Here is a 26,470-nt window from a genome sequence, read left to right on the forward strand (position 1 = left end):
AGTTAACAATGTGTTAACTGTTTTACTTTACTGAAGTGGTACCCTAGAAGTTGAACCTTAAAAAAAGCAAAAACAAAACAAAAACAAAAAAACTGGAGTAACGTCTAATACTCACCTCAAAATAAGCAGTTCTGACTTTTCCTTTTGTCATAACATTAAAATGAGGTTCTTTTATATCAGTGAAAAGACAGTAAAGTTTTTTTAACGCCCATGACACAATTAAGTATTAGCTATTAAACACTAAATGCAAGAATATCAAAATACATCCTAAAATTGATTTAAAAATCAAGTTATTTTCAAGGTAATTGTCCTTTAATTAAAATACTATTTGATTAAAAAAAAAAGAGCACAAGTAATCTTAAGTAAAAACCTCTGCCGAAAAAAAATAAAGATAACTGAAAATTACTGTAATTTCCTTACGATAAACTAACTTTGACTGGCCTGGAAATAGCTGCCAATCTCAAACAACTTTCAAATTGTGTTGAAATTGTTGGTTTTTCCTAGTATGAAGAACATAATGTAACGGAAACATTAAGTTTTTATAGGAAGACCTTTGTAAATATCTTCTAACGTCATTAAATATTCATCTCCTCCAACAACCTCAGTAAAAATTAAAATGACAGCATGTCATTTTACCAGTATACCACCCCTATTACATGGCATTTAGAATTAATGCATAAGAGGTAGGGTGCCTGTCCCCTCCCCCCACCTTTTTTTTTTAAACAATGAAGATTCTTGCAACTAAATCTTTGTAATTATTTCTTTAGGAAAAAATCCTGTAAGCAGAAAGAAGTGCAAAGTTCAAGACTTTTGACACATGTTGCCAAATTACTGTCTAAACAAAAAAAATAATCTTACCAGGTATGTGTAAGAATGTCATGTTTGCTTTAAAAACATTGAGTCTTTACACTAAAAGGATGAACAACAAAAGAAAAAAACAGATAAACTTGTCTTATTAAAAGTTTTGTTCATCAAGAAAGTTCTGTTTGGGATGATGGGAAAGTTTTCCTATAAATTTCCATTTTTCTTCCTATAAAATGGAAGAAAATATTTGAAAACCCTATGACTCAGATAAGGGTTTAAAACCAGAATATATAAAGAACGGCTATAACTCAGCAACAAAAAGTCAAGAACCCAAATAAAATATAAACAGCCTTGAAAATAGACAATTCTACAATGATATACAAATGGCTAATAAGCACATGAATATATGTTCAACACAGTAGCCAACAGGGAAATGCAAATCGAAACCACAATGAGATACTACATCACACCAACAAGAATGGATACAATTAAAAAAAAAAGGTGGGAGGTGAGGTACAGCTACTGTGGAAAAATTTGATAATCCCTCAAAAAAGTTTAAACAGAGTTACTATATGACCCCGCAATCAATCTCACTTCTATGTATATACCCAGAAGAAATGAAAGCAGGACTTTGACAGATACTTGTACACCAATGTTCATAGCAGCACTATTCACAATAGCCAAAAGGTAGAAGCAAGCAACCCAAATTTTCTATCAACAGCTGAACGGATAAGGAAAATGGATATACATACAATGGTATATTGGCCTTAAAAAACGATGGAGTTCTGGTACATGCAACTACCAGGAACCTTGAAGACATCGTGTTGAATAACACAGGCAGATACAAGAGATAGGTAATATATGATACCACTTATAGGAAACAGCTAAAATATGCAAATACATACACAGAAAGTAGAATACAGTTACGAGAGTCAGGGGATAGGGGTTCTGGGATGGAGTGGGATGGGGAAATTAACGCAAAATGGGTGTAGGGTTTCTGTTTGGGATGATGGGAAAGTTTTAGTATTGGATAATGGTGAGAGCAGCACAACACTGCAAATGTGATTAATCTCGCTGAACGGCATGCTTCCAAGTGCTTGAGATGGGAAAATTTATGCTATATATGCTTCTAGAGTTAAAAAAAACAGAGACAATGACAATCACATGCAATACATGATTCTGGACTAGATCCAATACTTTAGGAGGGAGAAAAGGCCCAAGATGACATTAGTGGGACATATGAAAATATTGGAATATAAACGCCAAGGTAAACTTGATAAATGTACTTAAGGGAAGTTAAATAATCCTTCCTCTTAGGAAATGTACATAGAATTATTATGTGCTCAAGGAACACGAGGAATGCAACCTACTCTCAAGTGTTTAGAAAACAGAGAGACGGACTAATCATATATGGATAAAAAGAATGACACAGCAAACAGAGCAAAAATGTTAAAACTGTGGATATGGGCATCTGGGGGGTTTATTAGAGTTGTCTGTATTGTTTTGTTTTTTGTATATTTTTATTGAGAAATCTTCACACACAGTGCATACATGATATACAATCAATGGGTCACAATATCATCACAGTTACGTATTCATCACCATGACCATTTTTAGAATATTTGCATCACTCCAGAAAAAAAATAAAGAAAAAATTCATAACCCCATATTCTTATTTATCTTCATTTGTCCATATCCTGGATAAAAGGAGCATCAAACACAGGTTTTCACAATCACACAGTCACACTTGTTATACAATTATCTTCATGAATCAAGGCTACTGGAACACAGCTTAATGGTTTCAGGTACTTCCTTCCAGTCACTCCCATATACCATAAACTAAAAAGGGATATCCATATAGTTCATAACAATAACCTCCAGGATAACCTCTCGACTGTTTGAAATCTCTCAGCCACTGAAACTTTTGTCTTATGTCTTTCTTCCCCCTTTTGGTCAAGAAAGCTTTCTCGATCATATGATGCTGGGTCCCATCCTGGGAGCCCTGTCCCACAATGCCAAGGAGATTTACACCCCTGGGAGTCATGTCCCACACGTAGAGTGGAAGACAGTGAGTTTACCTGCTGAGTTGGCTTAAAATGAGCAGTATAACAGCGACTTTAACAGCAAACATTTTGGAGACCAACTACCCAATATCTGAATCCTAGAATTCACACTTAAGCTATGTGATGTGGGTTAAGTAAGTTAATCTCTCTGTATCTCAGTTTCTCCATCTCTAAAACAGAAAGCAAAATAGTAATTTTCTCATAGAGATGTGTTTTTTCTTTTTTTACAAACTTATGGTTTGAAACTGCTATGTACTCCAGAAGAGCCATGTTCTCTTAATCCATTCTTTTTTTCCCACTTGTTTTAATTTTTAAAACAATTTTTGAGCAACAAAAGAGGTTCTCTGGGGGGGACTCTAAGACATAATTTTAAGTAGACTTAGTACCTCCTTTGCAGGAATCAGTTTCATAGGGGCAAATCCAAAGATTGAAGGCTTAGCCTATTGAACATGTTGTCCCTACTGCTTGTGAGTATATCAGGAATTCTCCAAATGGGGAAGTTGGCTATTTCCTTTTTCTCCAGTTCCCCAAGGGGACATAGCAAATACTTTTTTATTCTCTGCCCAAATTAATCTGGGATATATTGTGGCATCATACTAACCTATACAAATGAACAGGATTTCTCACCCTATTCAAGAGTCCATGTAATCATGGTGTTCAAACAAACTGATCAGACAAGTTAAAACAGATAATGTGCCACCCAAAATATAAATTCTGCACCAAATAAACATCCCTTCCTTTGGTCTCACAGAGGTTGAAGTTTCTGTATTGGTTTTGTATTATTTTTGCAATAATTTCAAAATAAAAAGCTGAAAGGAAAAATTTTTGAGTGTAGGATGGAGGCAAAAAGGAGTAAGAGAAAAGAAACAAGTGCTCTAAGAAACAGAAGCAGCGTATTTTAAGCAAATCATTTAATGTTGTTGAACTATAGTTTATTCATTTCAGGTGTCCGAACCATGTGATCGCTAGAGGCCATCCCAGCTCTCACACTCTACAAATCTAAATGATTTTAGGTCTCCAATTATATATATTCTCATTTTATAATAAATGGAACAGAGGAAAGTTAAACCACTCATATAAGTCAAAGCAATTATGATTACAGCAACACGTTATTAAGAAGTATAAAATTAAACAATGAGCAGTATAACAGCGACTTTAACAGCAAACATTTTGGAGACCAACTACCCAATATTTGAATCCTAGAATTCACGCTTAAGCTATGTGATGTGGGTTAAGTAAATTAATCTCTCTGTATCTCAGTCTCTCCATCTCTAAAACAGAAAGCAAAATAGTAATTTTCTCACAGAGATGTTGTGAGTTTTTTTTTTTTTTTAAACAAACTTACGGTTTGAAACTGCTATGTACTCCAGAAGAGCCATGTTCTCTTAATCCATTCTTTTTTTCCCCACTTGTTTTAATTTTTAAATTAAAAAAAAAATTACAAGAAATGCAAACGTTCTTAATATATGATCATTCTGTTCTACATATATAATCAGTAATTCACAATATCATCACATAGTTGCATATTCATCATGATCATTTCTTAGAACATGTGCATCATCAATTCAGAAAAAGAAATAAAAAGACAACAGAAAAATAAAACGAAAACAGAAAAATAAATTATACATACCATACTCCTAATCCCTCCCTTTCACTGATCACTAGCATTTCAAACTAAATTTATTTTAACATTCGTTACCCCTATTACTTATTTTTATTCCATATGTTCTACTCATATGTTGACAAGGCAGATAAAAGGAGCATCAGACACAAGGTTTTCAGAATCACACAGTCACACTGTGAAAGCTGTATCATTATACAATCATCATCAAGAAACATGGCTACTGGAACACAGCTCTACATTTTCAGGCTGTTCCCTCCAGCCTCTCCATTACATCTTGACTAACAAGGTGATATCTACTTAATGTGTAAGAATAACCTCCAGGATAACCTCTCGACTCTGGAATCTCTCAGCCATTTACACTATGTCTCATTTCCTTCTTCCCCCTTTTGGTGGAGGTTTTCTCAATCCCTTGATGCTGAGTCTCAGCTTATTCTAGGATTTCTGTCCCACATTGCTAGGAAGGTCCACACCCCTGGGAATCATGTCCCACATAGACAGGGGGAGGGTGGTGAGTTTGACTGTTGTGTTGGCTGGAGAGAGAGTCATATTGAGCAACAAAAGTGGTTCTCTTGGGGGTGACTCTTAGGCCTAATTTTGAATAGGCTTGATCTATCCTTTGTGGGGTTCGGTTTCATATGAACAAACTCCAAGACTGGTGGCTAGCCTATAGCTTTGGTTGTCCACACTGCTTGTGAGAATATCAAGAATTCAACTTGGGGAAGTTGAATTACTCCACGTTCTCACCATTCCCTGAAGGGGACTTTGCAAATATTTTCCTACCCACTGATCGAATCACTCTGGGATTCATTGGGGCATCACTCTGGGCAAACCAACAAAATCTCATGTCCTACCCAAGGTTCCAAGTACTTATGGTGTCCAATCAAGCTATTTACATAAGTTCTATTAGCAAATGTACTAGTCAAAATATAAATTTTGTTCCAAATAAACATTTTTTGCTTTAGTCTCACACATAAGGGGAAATTCTAAAATATTAATTACCATCTATTTTCAGCACCCTGCAGTAATGACATTCCTTTGTTCTTCCTCATGCACAAACATTTTTAAAATTTGTACATTTAGTCACTATCATTATACACTCTAGGCATTCCTAGATTATACCATCTCAATCTTTATTGCCTATCTTTCTTTGTGATTTCATTTATGCTCCCAGCCCTCCTCCCTCTATCATTCTCACATGCATCTTCATTCAGTATTTTATCATAATTGTATTACAGTTAGGTACTATTGTGCTGTTCACTTCTGAGTTTTTATATTCAGTCCTGTTGCACAATCTGTATCCCTTCAGCTTCAATTACCCAATATCTTACTCTATTTCTATCTCCTGATGGTCTCTGTTACCAACAAAATATTCCAAGTTTATTCACTAATGTCAGTTCGTATCAGTGAGACCATACAGTATTTGTCCTTTTGTTTTTGGCTAATCTCATTCAGCATGTCTTAAAGGTCCATCCATGTTGTTACATACTTCCTAATTTTATTCTTATAGCTGCATAATATTCCATCTTATGTATATGCCACAGTTTGTTTAGCCACCCGTCTGTTGATGGACATTTTGGTTGTTCCCATTTCTTGGTAATTGTAAATAATGCTGCTATAAATATTGGAGCGCAAATGTTTGCTTGTGTCCTTGCCCTCACGTCCTTTGAGTAGAGACAGCATATAGATGGGTCCTGTTTTTTAATCCATTCTGCCAGTCTACGTCTTTTGATTGGGGAGTTTATCCATTAACATTTAGTGTTATTACTGCATGGGTAGTACTTTCTTCTACTATTTTGCCTTTTGGATTTTGTGTCATATCTAATTTTCCTTCTTTTTACCTTTACTCATAGTCTTCCTTTCTACACTCTTCTCCACACCTCTCTCTTCTGTCTTTTCGTATCTGTCTCTAGTACTCTCTTTAGTATTTCTTGCAGAGCTCTTGGTCACAAATTCTCTCAGTGATTTTTTTGTCTGAAAAGGTTTTCATTTCTCCCTCATTTTTGAAGGACAATTTTGCTGGATATAGAATTCTTGGTTGGCAGTTTTTCTCTTTTAATAATTTAAATACATTATCCCACTGTCTTCTTGCCTCCATGGTTTCTGCTGAGAAATCTACATGTAGTCTAATTGGGCTTCCCTTGTATGTGACGGATTGCTTTTCTCTTGTTGCTTTCAAGAATCTCTCTTTCTCTTTGACATCTGACATTCTGATTAGTAAATGTCTTGGAGTACATCTATTTGGATCTATTCTCTTTGGGGTATGATGCACTTCTTGGATCTGTAATTTTAAGTCTTTCCGAAGAGTTGGGAAATTTTCAGTGATAATTTCCTCCATTAGTTTTTCTCCTCCTTTTCCCTTCTCATCTTGTTTTGCAACACCCCCAACACGTATAATTTGTGCGCTTCATATTGTCATTCAGTCCCCTGAGTCCCTGCTGTTATTTTTCCATTATTTTCCCTTTATTTTCTTTTTCTTGTCAGATTTCAGATGTTCTGTCCTCCAGTTCACTAATCCTATGCTCTGCCTCTCAAAATCTACCATTGTAGGTTTCTGTTGTTTTCTCCATCTCTTCTACCATGCCTTTCATTCTCAAGTTCTGTGATTTGTTTTTTCAGACTTTCAATTTCTTCTTTTTGTTCATTCCTTGCCTTCTTTATATCCTCCCTCAATTCACTGATTTGTTTTTTGATGAGGTTTTCCATGTCTGCCCGTATATTCTGAATTAATTGTTTCCGCTCCTGTATCTCATTTGAATTGTTGGTTTGTTCCTTTGACTGGGCCATATCTTCAATTCTCCTAGTGTGATTTATTTTGCTGGTGTCTAGGCATTTAATTACCTTAATTAGTTTATTCTGGAGATTGCTTTTACTTCTTTTACCTAGGGTTTTCTTGCTGAATGAATTTGTTGTCTATCTGTTCTTTGACATTCAGTTCAGCTTTTTCTGGACCTCTAGCTTAGGTTTTGTTTAACAGAGGAGAATTTTTCAGTTCTTGTTTTCTTGCCCTGCTTGTATGGTACCTTCCCCCCACCCCCAGAAGGGTCTACTTAGGTATTAGAGACCCCAGCTGGATTTTCCCAGACCAAACTGGCCTCCTGTCAGGAGGAAAGAGTTACCTGCATCGGTTTTCCCTGAGGGTGAGACCCAGTGTTGAAAGACTTTCCTGTGAAGTCTCTGGACTCTGTTTTTCTTATCCTGCCCAGTGTGTGGTGCTTGTCTGTGTGCAGGTCCCACTAGCATAATGTGTTGTTGTACATTTAACTTTGGCAGCCTCTCCCTACTGGGGGTGTGGTGGAGACAGAGAGATTGTAGGCTGGTTTTAATAGCTTCAAATTACCAAGACCTGGTGTCTGAACTCCTTAAGGGAGGTATTTCACCTGAGTTGGGCTTCACACCTCCCCTGGGGAAGGCACAGGCTCCAGACAAGCCCTCAAATGAGCTTGTTTCTGCCTATGCCTGGGGCGGTTGTAGCCTGAGACGCCCTGCCACCATATCCAAAGGCAGTCAAGGCTTTGTAGAAACACAGTCACAAAAACCTGTTTTTTTTTTTTTCTTCTTTTCTGTCGGCCCTGCCCCCTTGGAGCTGGGGCAAAAATGAGCGACTTCCACTTTGACCAGGTTCACCTGAGCTGGGGGCCTATTTTTAATAGTCAGAATTTGTTAATTAATTCCACGATTGGCGTTTGGTTGGGCTCAGCTCCTGCTGCTGGTAAAGTCTCTTTCCTTTCCCCTCTGGGAAGCAGCCTGTGGGGAAAGTGAGCCAGCTGCCGCGGCTTGGGGAACTCACAGTTCTGGGGGGCGGCCGGCAGCTGGTCCAGTTGTCCAGACTGGGGTATGCTGTGTATCCGGTCACTGACGTGGCCCCAGGAGCTGTTCTGTACTGTTTCTGGTTATTTAGTAGTTGTTCTGGAGGACGAACTAAAACGCGCACATTGCTAAGCCGCCATATTGGCCCAGAATCTTAATCCATTCTTCGGGATGTTGTGAGTTTTTAATGAATTAATAAGTACAAAGACTAACAATAAAATCTGGCATGTTTCAAGACAGTTATATCAAACTCCTAGAAAAATGGAAACTGTTAAGTGGAAAAGCTTTTGCTCAGTGAAGTAGTATACATTTTAATCATTTGGTGTAGAGCAATAGTCTGTTTTCCTGGTGCCTGTAGGGAAAAGTCTCAGGAACTTTTAAATATGGTCTAGGTTACAAAGGATTAAATTACCTACAAGAGAAGACTCCAAAAGTTCTAAGTTTAACAGCAAATCACAATGGAGGCACTTGACTTCAGTCAAGGATTCAGGTAAAGTTAATGACTAGAGAAAAGCTAATTACATCTTGGGTTTTTTTCTCTTTTAAAATACATGCATGCACAGATATTAAAAGAACTAATCAAATGTTACACAACTAGTTATCACAGCCAGAAACAGAATTTATATCCACTTCCTTTTCTTAGCGTGCCTGTTCCGTTTCTTATGGAATTTTTGTGTATCAACAAATATAGTGACAAAGAATGGAATGATGTTTGCAAATACTAAGTGCCAGGCACTAAGATTAGGAATTTTATATGTTATCACCTCATTTAACTGTGCAATTCTATGAAGAAATTATTAGCTCAATTTCACAGGTAAGGAAGTTCTGAAAAACTAAGAAAACTTAGGTCAAAGGCCACTAGAAGAAGCAGGACTTGCTCAATTTCGTTTGATTCCAAAGCCAACTATTTCTCTATTGTCAATTCAATCATTGCTGGCTTTTTCAAAAGCTGGTGGTTTCAAATTTAGATAATAAACTTTGATTATAAGAAATACGAAAAAAAGTATCGTCTCACGATTCCTGCTTGAGCTGCCTACTAGTACCACACATGCATCATTTGGTGACCAACACACAAAATCATGGATTTTGAGATGGGTCTGGGTTTGAGTTAAAAATTTTTCAAAGGCTGAATCTCCATACATAAAGAAACAGCAACTGTTACTCAGATATTAGTAAGTAAGCAAAACAAATTCTAAACAATGCAATAGGTAAGGATTAAATAAAATCTTTGAGATTTTATTTAGCCTTAGCTGGCCTAGAACATAATATTTGAACTACTCTATCTCATGGGCATAGGGAAAGGAGGAGTCAACAAGGTGTTTATTTTAGAAAAGGCAGTAATGGAAGCACAAGACAACTTAATAGTTAATAGTACGATTATAAAAATGTTCTTTCATGAATTTTTCAACGAATGCACCACACTACTGCAAGCTGTCAATACAGGGTGGTATACGGGAACTCTGTATTTTATGCATGATTTTCCTATCAATCTATAACTTCACTAATAAAAAATACACACAGAAAAGAAGCAAAAAAAAATTTTCTGGCCCCATTAAATATGGTGTATTTAATTGTTTATCAGTAATACATTCCCAAATCCCACTAAAATGAGAATAAATGAATATAAAAATATATAAACTCAAAATGACATAAAAACAGGAGAGAAAATAACATTAGAGAAGAGCTGTCAACAACAGGTACTCAGCAAGGCACAGAGCAATCTAAGGCCTGAAAACAAATGTAAAAGTTTCCACAAGTAGCAAGTTTCCACTAGCATCCTGAAGGGGCAGGCCACTAACCCTCCTAATTTCTAAAGAAAGCTGGAGAACTCTCTGGAGAAACTGAACCAGAGAAGCAGTGGATAAAGACTATCAGGCACAGGTACAAGTGGTGATGATTCTCTAGATTATGTCTGAAGATTGAACAGTGAGGCCTACTGACCCAAAATCCTGGTTTCCGAAAACTGGCAACACAATGTATAGAAAGCAGAGACAAAGAAAAAAAATGGAATTTTCCAGAGAAGAGACTCAGACTGTCATTACAGAATCCCAAAGGGAATTGATAACTTATCATAGTAAAGTCCAACAGCTGATAAGCTTTGCCCAAACATAGAGCATTTCTAATTAAGGTTGGTATCCAACTCGCCTATGTGTTAAAATAAATATAAATGGACAGCCAAGTTGAGATTATTGGAAGAAAGCAAATAAATGCCCTTATGTGTATATCTTTTTTGCATGACATTTAGAACTGCGTTAATTTTCTAATTAATCAAAAATAAATAAATAAAGCAGACTAGGGAAGAAGAACCCTAAAATTGAATATATACAGACAAATGATCTTAATTTTATATAAAATGACTAAAACAACCACATTGAAAAGGAAAAAGAAAACTACCCCAAGCAGCAAATTTTGAATACAATACCTTGATCTAATATTCTCACACGAATAAATTTTGAACACTACTTAGTTTGTTGTTTGAAGTGGTATGAGTTAACAATTCTGAAACTACTTTTTGTATAGCATAGGAGTGAGGTACAATAAACAGACTGATGAAATTGGGAAGCATATTTCTCACTTCTGTAGAGATAAAAATACGAAATGGGAGAAAGGTTAGAAAGTATCCTATGGTAATGGATTCCAGCTGGAGGTACAAGTATGAACCCTTGTTTTGTTTTGCAGTTTTAGAAAAGATTTAGATATTGAAAGATACAGTAAATGTGTATATATGTGTGTCGTCTTTGCTCTGTCCAATGAAAGGGCAGTATTAAGGACACCCCAGTAGAAATGAGCACAATTTAGCATACAGACTTTGGTTTAAAAATACCATTTCACACTAATAGGGGAAATGCCTGGGGCAGACAAAATGCTGGATGAGCTTTAATCAACAGTAAAACAACAAGGAGCAGAGAGGACTTGGGAAGATGGTGGAGTAGTGAGTTCCAGGACTCAGTCCTTCCAACAAAACAATCAATAAACAGACAGGAACTATCTAAAGCAACTATTTTGCAAGTCTGGAGGCCAGAAGAACACTGCACAGCATGCATCCAGGATTCAGGGAAGGAAGAGCAAGAGGCTGACAAACTGCAGTAAAGAACAGTGAACTACTCTTTCAGGGTGGTAGCTACCGGTGCTCATGACCCCACTCCAGGCCCTCATTAGCTGCTGCTGATGGAAATGGACATAAAAATCCTCTTCTCCAAGAACAGGGGTGGGCACAGCTGATCACCGATCATGGCTTTCGATTAGTGAATTTGGACTGCTGGTGGGGGGGGGCGCTGAATCTGGGGTCAGCTATTCTTTCAACCTGCTTTGGACAAAGGCAGTGGCAACCATGGTTTCAACCTGTCCCAGACAAATAGAGTGGCAGTGGAGACTTAAAAATGCTGCTCTTCTTCAGGGTTGTGGGGCATAGTTAGTGGAAGAACTGCATTTGCTGGGCAGGCCAGGAAAGCTCAGCTTTGGGGAACGGTCAGAGAAGCTCTTGGCACTTTCCTGATCCCCACCCTAGGATGCTTTGGAGCTGCTCTGTCTCTCCTTTGTGGGTCCTTGGCTCTGTTTTGGCTGGGAAACACTGACTGAGAAAGTCCTCTCTGGGGTGTCCCTCCTCCCAGAACATGCCCTCCAAGCAAAAGCAGCTAAAATTAATTAAAGGAGTGTAACAAATTATAGAGGTGGACAGTCTGGGACAAGGGCCTGTGGGCTTCAAACACCTGGGAGAGGGAGGTCTATCTTCAAAGAAACAACCGAACTACTGTAAACAAATGAACCCCAAAACAAGTAACAAGCAAATGCCCCGGACAAGACAGAGGCCCAGAAAGACAGGGAAAACTATGTACACTAAAGAGGGCAGACCTTCCTGACAGGAGGGCTGAAGATTAAAAAAAAAAAATTGTTACCAAACCAAGAAACAGACATCTTAGGGGATAAATTCCAGAGTTATCACGTTAAAAATTTTAAATGTACCACATGCAACAAAAGAGTATAAGACAAAGAAACAAGAAATGATGGCTCATCCAAAGGAAGTGGCTAAAAATCCAGAAAACACTAATGACAAAGACTAGAATGTGGACATACTAAAAAACACAACAAAACTTAAAAATGCTCAAGGAGATGAAAGAAAATACAGAGAAACAACTAAAGGGTATCAGGAAAACAATGAACAAGCAACATGAGAGTCTTTAGTAAAGAAGCAGAAATTTTAAAAAGGAACCAAATAGAATTACTGGAGTTGAAGACCACAATAACTGAAATGAAAAATGTCCAGGAGGGTTTCAAGAGCAGAATGGAGCTGGCAGAAGAAAAAAATCCGTTTGGAGAGCAAGACATTTGAGCGAGGCTGAAGAGCAAAAAGAAAAAAAGAGAAATATTACAAGCGAAAATAACCACCTCTGAGACATCATCAAGTGTACCAACATATACACTACGGGGGTCCTAGGAGAAGAAAGAAAGGGGCAAAAGAATATCAAAAGAAATAATGACAGAGAATTTCCCAAACTTAGCAAAAGACACAAGAATATGTACACCCAAAAAGCCTGGAGAATACCAAACAGGATAAACATGAAGAAAAATACTGATCATACTATGGCATGCCAAGGACAAGGAGAAAGTTCTCAAAACTGCAAGAAAAAAGCAACATGTATAAGGAAGTCCCATTAGACTGAGTTGCCCATTACTCATCAGAAACCACAGAGGCAAGAAGGCAGTGGGTAGAACACTTAAAGCGCTCAAAGAAAACAACTGCTAGTCAAGAATTTTATATACGGCAAGACTTTCTTTCAAAAATGAGATTAAGACATTCTTAGATAAAAGCTCAGGGAGTTCATTACCACTAGATTTGCCCTACAAACAATGCTAAAAAGTTCTTCAGACTGAAAGGGAAGGACATTAGACAGTAACTCAAAGTGGGATAAAGAAATAAAGACCTGTGGTAAAGGTAACCATTTCGGTAATTATAAATGCCAGTATTACTGTGGTGTGTTATTTGGTATGTAACTCCACTTACTTCCTACAGATGCTAAAATGCAAATGCATAAAAAGTAATGATAAACTTATGTTTTGGAACATATAATGTACAAAGATATAAAGTGGTAATAGTACCAAAAAATGTTGGGGGAATAGTGGGATATAGGAAAAATACATGTGCAGGCTATTCAAGTTGAGTTGGTATCAAACCAAATATGACTGTCAAACATTTAGGATGTTAAATTTTAACCTCATGGTAACCACAAAGAAAACACATGGAAAATAGATCCAGACAGAAGTGAGTTAGCACTCAATATGCTACAACAACAAAAAAATCAAATAAATATAAAAATAAGCGTTAATGGATGTGAAGTACAGAAAAGGTGTAAGACTTACAAAGACTAAATAACAAAATGGCAGAAGAAAGTCCTATATCATCAGTAGTGACTTTAAATGTAAATTATTAACTCTTCCATCAAAAGGCAGAGATGGGCAGAACAGATAAAAAAGCATGACCCTACTACAAGCTGTCTGCAAGAGATTCACCTTAAATTCAAAGATACAAGTAGGTCAAGGGTGAAAGGATGAAAAATATATACCATGCAAGTAGTAACCAAAAGAGAGCTGGGTGGCTATACTAAGATCAGATAAACAGCTGTGAGGGACAAAGATTGTCACGAAATACTGATAAAGGGGACAATTCAACTGGAAGATATAACAGTTAAAGGATAACAGGAACCAAGCTTTTTACTGTCAAAGAAGGGAGTCACAAATATGGAAAAGGACAAAACTAGACTGAACCTTGGGGCATCAGATAGGAATTACATACATATATATATATTGTGTGTATATAAGTAAAAATATTTGAAATAAATGTAGATGTAAATGTGGATATACATATATATATATTCCCTAGTTCTAGCCACTGAGAGAGCCTGGGAGCAGTCAACACATGAATAACAATGAGAATGAGTAGTGTCCAGATCTTGGCTTCTAAACACCATTTTCCAGTAAAAAGTATTAGGGATCCTTGGAGAAATGGTGGATTTCCGGACTAGGGCAGAAAGAGATTTTAAGAGGTTAGTCTGGAGTATCTTGAGCTAGAAAGTACAAGTGCTCAAATAATGATGGGACCCTGTCGAAATGAAAAAGAGTTGCCTTGAAGGGATTCCCAATGGCCAAGTTAGAGACAATATGAGCATCAAAATAAATGGCAGTAACAGATTATAACTCATTGAATGTAACAGGAAACCAAGAGTCCATACAGATATAAATGAATAGATAAACAGAAAACCTGATAAGAACACAACAAACCATTTCAAAGTACCTCCTGTTATACAAATCAACCAGAGAGAGCCTCTGTATAGTGGCCCTGTGTGTGTTTCTTCTTCACAACAGACTGGTTCCAAGAGAAAAACCCCACAGGCGCCAAACTCAAATTATTACATAACCGACTGTTTTTATTAAAAACATTCCAAATAATCAATTTTTAGCTATTTAGAGTTAACCTGCTTTACATACCCTGTGAAACTGGCCCAACAGGTGTTCTCCATTGATAAGATGAAACCTTGTACTTATAAGACCTCATGCCACTTCAAAGACATACATACCACCCCACCCCGCCCCCACCTCATGCTGACTCTGTGCCATTGCCTAGACATGCAAGCATGCCATCCCCTCCACTTTCCCAAGAGTTCGGGAGTATTTCCATATCACCTTGCTTCCCTTCTAGTGGCTGCCTCCCACCAATGGTCTTTGGAAAGTTTCCTGCTATGAGGGTCTGGCCCTCCCACTGTAAACCTGTTAAGGCGTGCCCCCATATAAATGGTTGGGTTACTGCCATCTAGTGGTCAAATCTTTTTCTTGGTCAACTCTGAAATCCTCATTCAAGTTCACAACATCCCCAGACAATACAAAGTGAAAAGGAGTATTTTTACAGTGGAAAAGCATGGCAAACACTCAAGTGATCAAAGTGAACACCAACAGTAATGGGAAAAATAGAATTGCACACCACCTGACAGGATGCACTGAGAAGAACAGAGCATCACTTCTGTGGTATTCTCACCAAATACACATAACCTTCATCGAATCACAACGGATTAGACAAAATCTAAATTGATAGATATTCTACAAAATAACTAGCATGTAATCTTCAAAAATGTCAAGGTCACAAATGTCAAAGACAGGCTAAAAGGAAACTAAACAGGTATGTCAACTAAATATAATGCTTGATTCTGAACTAGATCATTTTTTGCTTCTAAAGACATTATTGGAGAATCATGGATAGTGTCTGCTGGCTAGATGGTAGTAATGCATCAATGCTAATTTCCTGGTTCAGACAGCTGCATTTTGGTTATAGTGAAGAATATCCTTGTTTGTTGGGAAAATACACTAAAGTGTGGGGAGGTGAAGTTGCATCAAGACTAGCAAATTACTCTCAAAAGTTTTTTAAAAAGTTGCATTTTACTTAAAACTTTTCTATAAGGTTGTGATTGTTTAAAAAAATTAAAATTTTAAAATAAAGTTGTATAGGAATAAATGATCTGGCCCAAGTCTTTTTTCCACACACCTTGTTATTTTTAGTGTATAATTTTGAAGAACATTAGGTTTTAGAGGAATACATATATATTAGAGCAGAAACACTGGAATGTGTCACGAAAAACAAGATCCCGTGGAAAAGGATCATTTGGAAAAAAAGAAAAAGTTCTTCAAAAAGTAATACTTGGGGCGGTGCGATGGTGGCTCAATAGGCAGAATTCTTGCCAGCCACGCCAGAGACCCAGGTTTGATTCCCGGTGCCTACCCATGTTAAAAAACAAACAAATAAAAAGTTACACACAAAGATTTGGGGAAAAAAGTCAACAGGAGAGCTGGAAAAAGTTAAGGAAAACACCACAAACCTGGAATAAAATTAATAAGAGAAAAAGTAAGAAAATTAGATTTAGTAGATTCAAACACCATACTCACAGACATTACAAAAACATAAAAGAAGAAAATTTTCAACCTAGAATTCCATGCCCAAACTTTCAAATGTGAGGGTTCCATTGCATTCAGATAAGCAATGTCCCCCCCAAAAACAAAAAAACCTACCTGCCATGTACCTTTTCTTACATAACTACAATAGAGTGTGCGTCACAAAATGTGAGTACCTTAAAAACGCCCAAGACTTAGGAGCCAGTGAACAGGGATCAGTCATAGAAAAAAATTCCAAAATGATAGCTGCATGCAGACTAGACAAGAGGAATTAGAGAAAAAGTTCCAGGAAAATAGTGGGGCCAACATTAGGTAATGCATCTTACCATTTGGGATGAATTAGTGATGGGTATATTTAAAAAAAAAAAAAAAAAATCAAGAAAACAAAAGGCGTGATTATTAAATCCAGGAAAAAAGGTTGTCAGTAACCCTAGTGTACTAGAGTAATTTCACAAAGCCTTGAAAGTATTAATGCTGAATATGGATTGAAGCAAAAAAGAGGATGTGGGAGGATGTAAGATTTAAGTTTTCATTTACACAACAGAACATTAGTAGATAATTTTCTAAAGTTGACAAAAAAAATAGCTGTATAAGGATATTATTTACAGATACAATGGTATATACAAGAATAAAAGCTAAGAGTTGAAAGTGGTTGCTCCTGCAGAGGGGATGAAGGTGAGGAGAAATGGAATGGTAAAGCAGGAGACTGACACTTTTCATCAAAAGCCTTTCAGTACTTTTTAAACTAATTTGAAATGCTAGTGATAAATGAAAGCGAGGGGTAAGGGGTATGGTATGTATAATCTTTTTTTTTCTCTGTTATCGTTTTATTTCTTTTTCTGTTGTCTTTTCCTTTTTCTAAATTGATGCAAAAGTTCTAAGAAATGATGAATATGCAACTATGTGATGATATTAAGAATTACTGATTACACAGGTAGAATGGAATGATATCAATGTTTTGTTGTTAATTTTTTAATTAATAAATTAAAAAGAAAAACAAAACAAAACAAGAACAAAAAGCCTTTCAGTATTTTTGACTTTCTAGACGGTGCATTAGTTTGCTAAAAAAAATTAAATAAAGAATGAATTATTTGCTTCTACATTATTTTTTGCCTTCTATGGACAATTTCTTTTCAATAATGCTACAGATGACACATGATCCACATTACAGATTAGGTGTGAGCAAACGTTTTCTGGAAAATATCAGATAATAAATATTTTAAGGCTTTGCAGGACATATGGTCTCTGCTCAACTACTGAGGCTCTGTCTTTTTAAAACAAAAGCAGCCATAGACAGTATATAAATGAATAAGCAGGGCTGTATTCTGATAAAACTTTATGGACACAAATCTAAATTTCCTTCTAACATGTCATAAAACATTAATCTTCTTTTGATTTTTTTTAGCCATTTAACAATGTAAAAACCATCCTTACTTGCTCTTGAGCTGTACAAAAACAGGCAGTGAATTGGAATTGGCCTGAAGGCTGTAATATGCCAATTTTTGCTGCAGTCTATTCTACAAAGCATGTACTATTTAGTGACAGAATTTGCTAATATCTCCCTTTATTGGCCAATATATACTTTATTAACATCCTTCTTTTTATCTTACCTGGTGGCATAAGTTTCATAAGAACTCTTGCTCCATCTCTAAGAGGTGACATATTTAGGCTGCTACCTAAGTCTGCAACTTGCCAGAGGAAAGAGATGTATCTGGGATGAAGTGACATTATCTAGAATCAAATACACAAAACATTTACCTGTAAATGATCAAAAAACAAACAAACAAAACTCCTCCTCAATTTTTTTGTTCATCTCTACACTTTTACTTATGCTATTTTTAGTCTCTGAAATATTTGCCTTCTTCATTATCTCACTTTTACAAATCCTTCATGATGTAGGCTGAACACACCATACAAGACACCTCCAGTAATTTCTTTGTGACATCTCTTTTACGGTTTTCTTAAAAGTCTTTTTCTCAAATAGTACTCAATTATTTGATTCTGTACATACAGAGAGCTGTCATGTTCTTTACTGGTTAAATTCCTAATCATGTGGGGACCACATCCTTTCGCCACTGGAGTAGCTATTATTATTGAAGTCATGAAAATTCTAGGGGCTGGAGGGAAGAGGTCAAGAGAGGGTAAAGTGAAGTGTCACTGTTTCTTTAGATACAAGATACATTACTGATGATCTAAAAAAGACAGCTGATTTTTTCTTACAAAAACCAGTCTAGGGCAGGCAATGGTGGCTCAGCAGCAGAGTTCTTGCCTGTCATGCCAGAGACTGGGTTTGATTTCCAGTGCCTGCCCATGCCAAAAGACAAAAAAAAACTATTCTAAAGGACTGACTTTACAGTGGCATTTTCCTAAATTTCTATACTCAGTAGTGCTATATTTTAAGCTATATATTACATAAATTTTATGCAAACATGATACTATATCCATAGGGAAATTTTGTTTTAAACTTCAAGTAAGTTACAGTGGGATCCATTCTGAAGTTGATGGTTAACTGTATAGTTACTGGATATTTTGCCTCATTAAACCGAAAATTCCTCAAGAAAAAAGAACTCTTCTATCTATATACTTTATTCCCAATGAACCGAACATAACACCTTGCATACAGTAACTCAAAACCGTATCTACTCACCACCCCCGGCAAACAGCTTTCCACTTCTGGGTTGGGACCATCACTGTAATGATTACCATGGTTTCCAGGAGATCCAGTTGAGGAATCTGAAGAACTATCAGGGCTCGAAGGCATATTAGAACTTATCTGTGTAAGTTTGGCTGTAATTAGCTAAAAATGATGTACTATGTCAGTATCAAAGGCAAGAAAAGTACTAACAAAAAAACCCCACAGAACTTAGTAGTGATATACCCCCCCCAAAAAACACAAAAACACAAGATGTCCTAAAATTTTAAAATTATTTTTAAAAAGTACTGCCTAACATAACCACTTACACAGGTTTGTATTCTTTTTTAATTCTTTCCTCCACCATCTTCAAAGTGCAATGATGCCTGTCTTATTAACTGTTATAACCAAATATCTAACACAGAGCCTTACACATAACAGATACTCAATTAAATGTACTGAATAAATTAAAAATATGCTCAGGTTTAATCTTCTTGAAAAATTTGGTGATCATACGTATACATACTTACTGATTTATCTTTTAAGTTTAATTGTCCAATTAACTTTCTGTCATCTGCAGGATCTATCAGCTCACCACCCACAAAGAGTTCAATTTTTGTATGGGCCACATTGGCTTTAATACGATTAAGAATACATCGCCGAACAGAACCAATTGTATCATTTGTATGAGACCATACGTCCAAATCATCAACCTGTCTGCCCTGGTTTGGAAATCGAACTATAAAAGAGAGGTGTTTACCACGGAAAGCTCTGGGGGGGAAAGGGAAGACATAGTCATTATTTAGCAGACATTCAAATACTGTTGTCAAGAAAATTAAGCTTGGCATGTAAAACTGAATATTTTCTTATAAAACGAGAAAATGAGTTAAAGATACTTATTTCACTTTTAGAATCTTGAAAATATAATGTATTGCCCCTTTTAACTAGAAATATTATAAGTATTCTTGTAAACACAAGAAAATGAGGTATCTACAGTTATAATGAAACAGACAGGAGTTAACATTTTCACTTATTTTTACACTATAAAAGCCCATTCACGGGACTATTTTTAAATTTAGGAGATAACTTTTAGTTTGTTAGTATCAACAAAAACGATAAGATGTATAATACATATGTTTCTGAAAAATTCTTAATATCAAAATTCATCCCCAAATGATATACACATTGGCCTATTATCTTCTTGCAGGTAAAATACACAAAAATTTCTGAAAAGGAACAACTTTATATAATTTCATGCTTGACAAAGAGAACTCTTAAAAAAAATTTGATGGCACTCATCTTATGAACATCTCTAAACCACAAAGACCATTTGAAGTATTAAATGGTGAAATTGTAAGAGAACTCTTACCAGAATATTTAAAAAGTATTTCTTGCAATACTGACCACATGTCAAAGTAGCTTTTAAGGATTCTCTCCAATCACTCTTCAATCTATGTTATTAATTTTAACAGTGTAAATGAACGACCTCAAAATAAAAACACTTCCACTACAAAATATCAGTGTAATACTTTATGGGCAATAATGTCAATGGAAAGAAAAAAGAATAAAAAGAGGAAAACTTTCATGAGTGAGAACACCTGTCAAAACAAAACAAAACCAGACACTGGAAAACAAAGGTCTACCATGGAAAGATTTAGTCACTTTCCTTTTACTTGTACATTGTCACTTTTTTTATTAAATGGTTAGGAAAATACAAAATAATTAAGAATTAGCACTAGATCAATTATTCACAAACCTTGACATAGGGAGAATTGTTCTTTCCTCATGATAATCGCTGTCACATTCATTTATATATTCCCTTAAAACAGTCAATACTCGAACCATTCTAACAGCTTCCTGTCTTGCACAATTAATACTGTCTTTGTCACCATCCAAAACACACAATGTGTCATAGGAGGCTTTCAAACGATCAAAGCAAGACTGAATGAAGTCTTCATGGATCACCACCTACAATTAATGGACCAAATAAAGACTGTTCAAGTTACTATGCAAGGCAAAAATTAAATAAGACATTATTCCAATTAAAGATGGACATAATTAATTAAAGAAACTTCTCCGTTAATCACAATCACAGGGAGTCTATGCTGACAATACAGTATACTTCTTAAAAGGAAGCTAGTGTTACTTAAGTAAACAAGTATAAGCCAGATCATTAAAAAGTGAACTTTAGGATTAAGTATCAGTATCAAAATAAATTGAGTCAAATGTCTATTTCAACACATAAGGAAATATACTCAAAATAACCCCAATTATCTCAAGGTACCAATCAAGGCAAAACTTATTTAGTCAGCATCTTATAAGGGAAATAGGGACTGAATATTTTATATATATTGTTAATAAGAGTTGAAACAAAATTTCTAATTAATTCTGAATTAAAGAAAACATTCCTATAAACAAGAGCTCTTTCAATCAGAATTCTCATCTGTGAAAGTTTTAATACACATCAATCCGCACCTGATTGACCTGTAACCTCGGACCAAGGTTTGTGTATATTTCTTTAAGGAGATCTATAGCTCTGCTGGCAATATCATCATTACTTTGGATCACAACCTAGGTTCCAAAAGAATAAATTTTAAATACCATTCAAAAAACATATTTACAGGGCATTTAAATTCAAAACATATCCTCAGTTATTTTTTAAAAATGCTCAATAATTTAATGGTAAGTTGACTTTGATAATCAAGTAAAATTAAGTGAGAAAAACTGACCAAAATAAAGAATAATACAAGCAAAACTAAGAATGAAACACATTTTACTAAGGATAAAACATGCTTTGACCAGTATTATTTAACCGCAATTCAATATCTTCATAATCAAATAGTGAGGTTTTCAAGAAAAAACTCAAATTATCTAAGAGGAAAATAGACTAAATAAAACACAGTTTAGCATAAAGTGTTACCCCCACCCCTCATTTCTACAGATTTCAAAACTCATTTAATTTTATCAGTGGTTTTCAAACTATGTTCAGAACCTGAGGGCTTTGAGGAGGTGTTTCAGGACTGACCCTTGTTAAGAGGTTTAGAGAAGGAAAAGAAAGAAAGCATGGGGAGACTGAACAGAAAGAAACAGGCCTTCCATGTAATTTAAAAGGGTTTCTGTTGTTTAAAAATGTATAAAACCACTGACTCAATAAAACATTTAAATAATTAAATACAATGGTAAACATTTTAGTCTGTAGTTTGTAGAAAAATATTTCATATACAAAAAACAATATAAACTGCTGAATAACAGGTCAGATTTTTAGAGATAGGAATAACATATTAATATTATCATGACAGAAAAATGAGCTTTAAATAGAAAGTACTTTATTCCCCCAGGTATCTCTAAAAGCTTTGCAAGTTGAACAGTACCAATAAAAGTACCCATTTATAAGCTCTTCTAAATAAAATCTTCTCTTCTGCCCATTATTTTAGCATTGAATGTATAATAATCTAAAATTACACTGAAGGGGAAAAAACAGATCTACACTGAATGACAATGGGGAGACAGGGACCAAAAACTTCCACGGGGGAGGCAAAAAAAATTTGTAGGTGGACAATGGTTAGTGCACTTCTAAAACCATCTGGAAAAGAAAGATCCTATGTTAACATAACAGGAACATCGTTAGCAGAAGTGGAGAGAGAGAGGTGGGGGTCAGAGAGGCAAGGAGGACAGGACCCACTGGCAAATGACATAAGAACATAAAGATGAATAATTACTATCCCAGACTCCTGGGACAAGCAACAGAACAGGAAAAAATGCATACAATTCATATATGAATTATAATTCTTTACCTACTTGAAAAACTACATCAGAAACAATGTTTACCTACTTTTCCACTTACCCGCCAAAGGTAGTCTAATCCTATTAATTCCAAATCATCCATCATATAGGCTCTCCTTTTTGCTACTAGTTTCCCTTCTCGACAATTCACAGCTTTGAAGAAGCGCTCAAAACATTTCATGCCATTTTCAGTTAACAGAGAAGGATCAAGTTGAAGCACATTACTTTCAAAGAAGTCCTTATTAATATCAGGATCTAAGTCAGGTTCATCTCCCATCAACTTGGAATACCACTTAAAACAGGCTTCACGATCACAAAGGTAAACTGCATTCTCTGCTAAGCATTTCCATATTTGTTTTGCCTGAGGTGCACAGAGCCACAGTTGTCCATCCTTCAATAAAAATCTTGAAAAACATAAAAAATTAACAGTCAGTATCTTTATAAGTTTTCTGCTCAAAAGCAATTTAGCTGGATACATAGAAAATAAAACATTTATCATAACTTTATTTTAACTACAGATAAAAATGTCAGTTCATTCAGAGGATCTTATTTCTAAACCTTTACCTGGTATTAAAAAATCCTAGATATTAAAATTAGTTCACTTAACAAGCATGTATTGGGCACCTACTATGTGTCAGGAACTCTGCTAGGTGAATGGACCAAAATATGAATGAAAGACTCATTCTCCTTAAATGGTTTATTCTTTGAAACAAATACATTTAAAAACTATGCTTCATAGGCTGAGTTTAGAATAAAAGCTTAGCATCCTCCTTATATGGTATCGCTGGAAAATGAGGTGTTACATAAAGTGACTTGAATTTTAATAGTTTCTGATGATATAATATTCATCAATCAGTACTTGGCCATATTCAATAAAATAATCAACACATGATTTAAACTTCTTACATCACTTATCAACAGGATACTTATCAATTACTCAGTGATGTTCTCTAGGGTCTTTTTAATTGCATGACTGTTGGTTTGGCAAGTCTACCACAACTACAGTCTCTTTCTTCAATTAGCTTTCTAATTTCTTTTACCATTCATCTGCCCATTTTGTCTGCCATGTCTAGGAATGACAGAAAGAAAACACCTAACTTTATTCTGTATAAGTTTACATAATTCTTAGCTAACATCCTAATGGTACACCATGGCCATTTACAGAGTAAGGTGCATGTATGTAACTTTAGCAGGTTTCTTCTCCATTTCCAAGAAAATTTTAGGGACTTTGATATTTTCATAGAATTGCTAAGCTTGAAGAGGACTTGTTGCATCTAGTCCTATCTAATCCCACATATCCCTAATTTAAAGATGAGGAAACTGAGGTCTGATAAAATAAAATGCAGTCATCTTCAAAGAGTCTTTTTTCTTTTAAAAACATCAACAGAAACTTTTCTTCAAACTAAGTTCTATACAGTAGAGTCCACTGTGTAAAGTTGAAGTGCAGCTACAGCAGTTGTTGAAAAGAAAAAAAGAAAGGAGAAAATGGGATGAAACTCCTTATTGTTTGTTCAGAAACCTTTCAAAGCACCTTTTCAAAAGCCCTAAGATTCCAAGGCAAATATGAAAAATCACCAGTTTAATAGAGCATAGACTTTGAAGTCACATAGAGCTAGCTGAGAAGTCCATTACCATCATATACTAGCTATGTGATTTCAAACAAGCTACTTCAACCCATCCGAATTTCTGTTCTCTTATTAAACAAGTAGGAACACTACTTGTCTCGCTGAGTTGCTGTGAGGATTAAATGTAAATACAAGGTGTTAGCAACAAAGTTGAATATGCAGCTGGCACTAAATGTTAGATTCCATTTTCTAGAGTAAATGCTTTAGGTCACACAGATAAGTACTAATAGAACAGGTGCTAGATTAGGTAAGAAAAGGTCCTTTGATAGAAAACTTTAATATAGCAATAGGCTTATATCCATTTTTCTGTTCTAATGAACCTAAGTATGTAGCGCAGGCCAGTTATAACACTGGCTCACTATGGCACTGATTCTTAATCTGGGAAGGCAAGTCTTCTTATCCAGGTAAACAAAAAAAGTCACTTCACTTTATAAAATGCCCAATTTCTTAAAATATGGTGGCTAGATTTTTTCTCAAGTTAAGGTCACTATGCAAACACATAAATTTTACCTCATAAATCAGCATATAGTTCAGTAAATAGAAAAGTACATAATTAACAAAGCCTCTAGAGAAAATTCCCCAGAGTACATACCAAAACAACAAATGCAATAGATTTTCTGAAGGACTGAAAGCCTGGGCATTTCCCCATAGCACACTTATGATTCAAACAGGTTCTTCTGCTGTATGATGTGGCTTTGAATTTACTAAGAAAACTCCCATCAAAGATTTTAACAAAAGTATTTTCAAATTTCTAAGTGTATACTCCTTAAAAACTAAGTATAAATGAGCAAATCCAGCTTTGGACTACATGTGGACTCTGGTTTAATACAATAAACTTCTTTCCCTTATGCCCATCAGAAGTTATGTTATTAACATAGGACTTCAAATAGTCTTTGTCAGCTCTTGTTAGTATAAACAAGACACCATAGGACTCAAACCACCTTGTTCGGGTGCTGGCACAGCAGCTTTTCCCCTGCTTTCCTTAGTGCCCATGACATCATTAATGTAAAAATATGACTGTTGAACATGAAAATGAATCCTTTAAAAATAAACCCATTTCTAGTGTAAACAAATATGAAGAACAGAACTCAATTTTAAAGTTAAAAATGTATTCACTTCAAATATTGCAAATGAGAAAAAAACTAAAACAAACCTTTAAAATACTTAGTAATGCCAATATAGGGAAATGTCAAGAGAATTTTAGGCAACAATTTTTAAGTGGGAAACATTCAACTGCAGGGGTGAAAAGGGTGGCTAACAAAGACGTATCTGTACAGCACATTAACTCCGCATTTCTTAACTGTGTCTTAAAAAGAGGAACACTACTGTTTAAAACAAACCTAAGGAAGTTAAGCCGTTCTTGGACTTCCTGAACATGACTATATCTACTTCCCAGCCTCACAGTTTGTGGGTCATAGTCTTCATGATCTGCAAATTAAGAAAAATCATATATTACAGATATTCACATCACTGCATACTTAAACTAAAGGAAATTAAGTCAAACAGTCACTAAGAATTTATCATTAAAAGGCAACACAAAATCCAAATGTTTTCTCTGTATCTATTTTCCCCACAAAAATAAACTTTTACATAATCAAAAGAAAATTAATGTGCCATGAAAGATAATTCTTCAGCATAAACTCTTTGCCCAATTTTCATAGCCACTTTGTGATTATAGCCAGAGACTGCCTGAGTAATCTGTAAACTGACAACTAGGACAGGATAATTTTTCCTCCAATATATTACGTGTTACACTGAAATCTCTGTGGAGAATAACATTTTTGTATATAAAAAATTATATTAGAGGATTGTGGGGAAAAGATTCAGTACAAATCAGCAGAACAACTATTAAGCAGGTAGGAACCATCTGAAACAACTATTTTGAAACTCTACAGGCCAAGTAGAACACTGTACAGCATCCAGGGAAGAGGGTGAGGAAGAGGCTGGTAAATTACAGTAAGCACCGGTAAACTGCTCTCTCACTCTAGTAATTACTGACACTCATCTCCTACTCTCAGGGGTGGCCACCCTGGGGTCCAACCGGTGACCAGCAAGCCAAGAGATTGAAAATCCTCTTCCCTAAGACCAGGGATGGGAGCTGCCAATCACTGATCACTAATTTTGATTAGGGACCTTGGAATGCTAGGGGCCTATCTCTGAGGGCTGCCATTATTCCACCCTGCCCTGGACAAAGGCA

The 26,470-nt window shown here is 35.7% G+C and overlaps 1 protein-coding gene across 5 annotated transcripts in view; it reads right to left on the minus strand.

The window, feature by feature from the left end:
* Positions 1 to 26,470, minus strand: part of USP9X (ubiquitin specific peptidase 9 X-linked) — a 180,188-nt gene that overhangs the window by 49,053 nt on the left and 104,665 nt on the right. For all 5 annotated transcript variants that reach the window (XM_077145755.1, XM_077145756.1, XM_077145759.1 and 2 more), the window contains 7 exons: positions 25,614 to 25,701; positions 22,710 to 23,052; positions 21,341 to 21,436; positions 20,622 to 20,833; positions 19,396 to 19,636; positions 18,881 to 19,030; positions 17,844 to 17,964 (listed from right to left, as the gene is read on the minus strand). In XM_077145755.1, coding sequence (XP_077001870.1) covers positions 17,844 to 17,964; positions 18,881 to 19,030; positions 19,396 to 19,636; positions 20,622 to 20,833; positions 21,341 to 21,436; positions 22,710 to 23,052; positions 25,614 to 25,701 — 1,251 coding nt within the window. The remainder of the gene's footprint in view (positions 1 to 17,843; positions 17,965 to 18,880; positions 19,031 to 19,395; positions 19,637 to 20,621; positions 20,834 to 21,340; positions 21,437 to 22,709; positions 23,053 to 25,613; positions 25,702 to 26,470) is intronic.

Source organism: Tamandua tetradactyla, chromosome X (assembly GCF_023851605.1).
Source record: "Tamandua tetradactyla isolate mTamTet1 chromosome X, mTamTet1.pri, whole genome shotgun sequence".
Taxonomy (NCBI): Eukaryota; Metazoa; Chordata; class Mammalia; order Pilosa; family Myrmecophagidae; genus Tamandua; species Tamandua tetradactyla.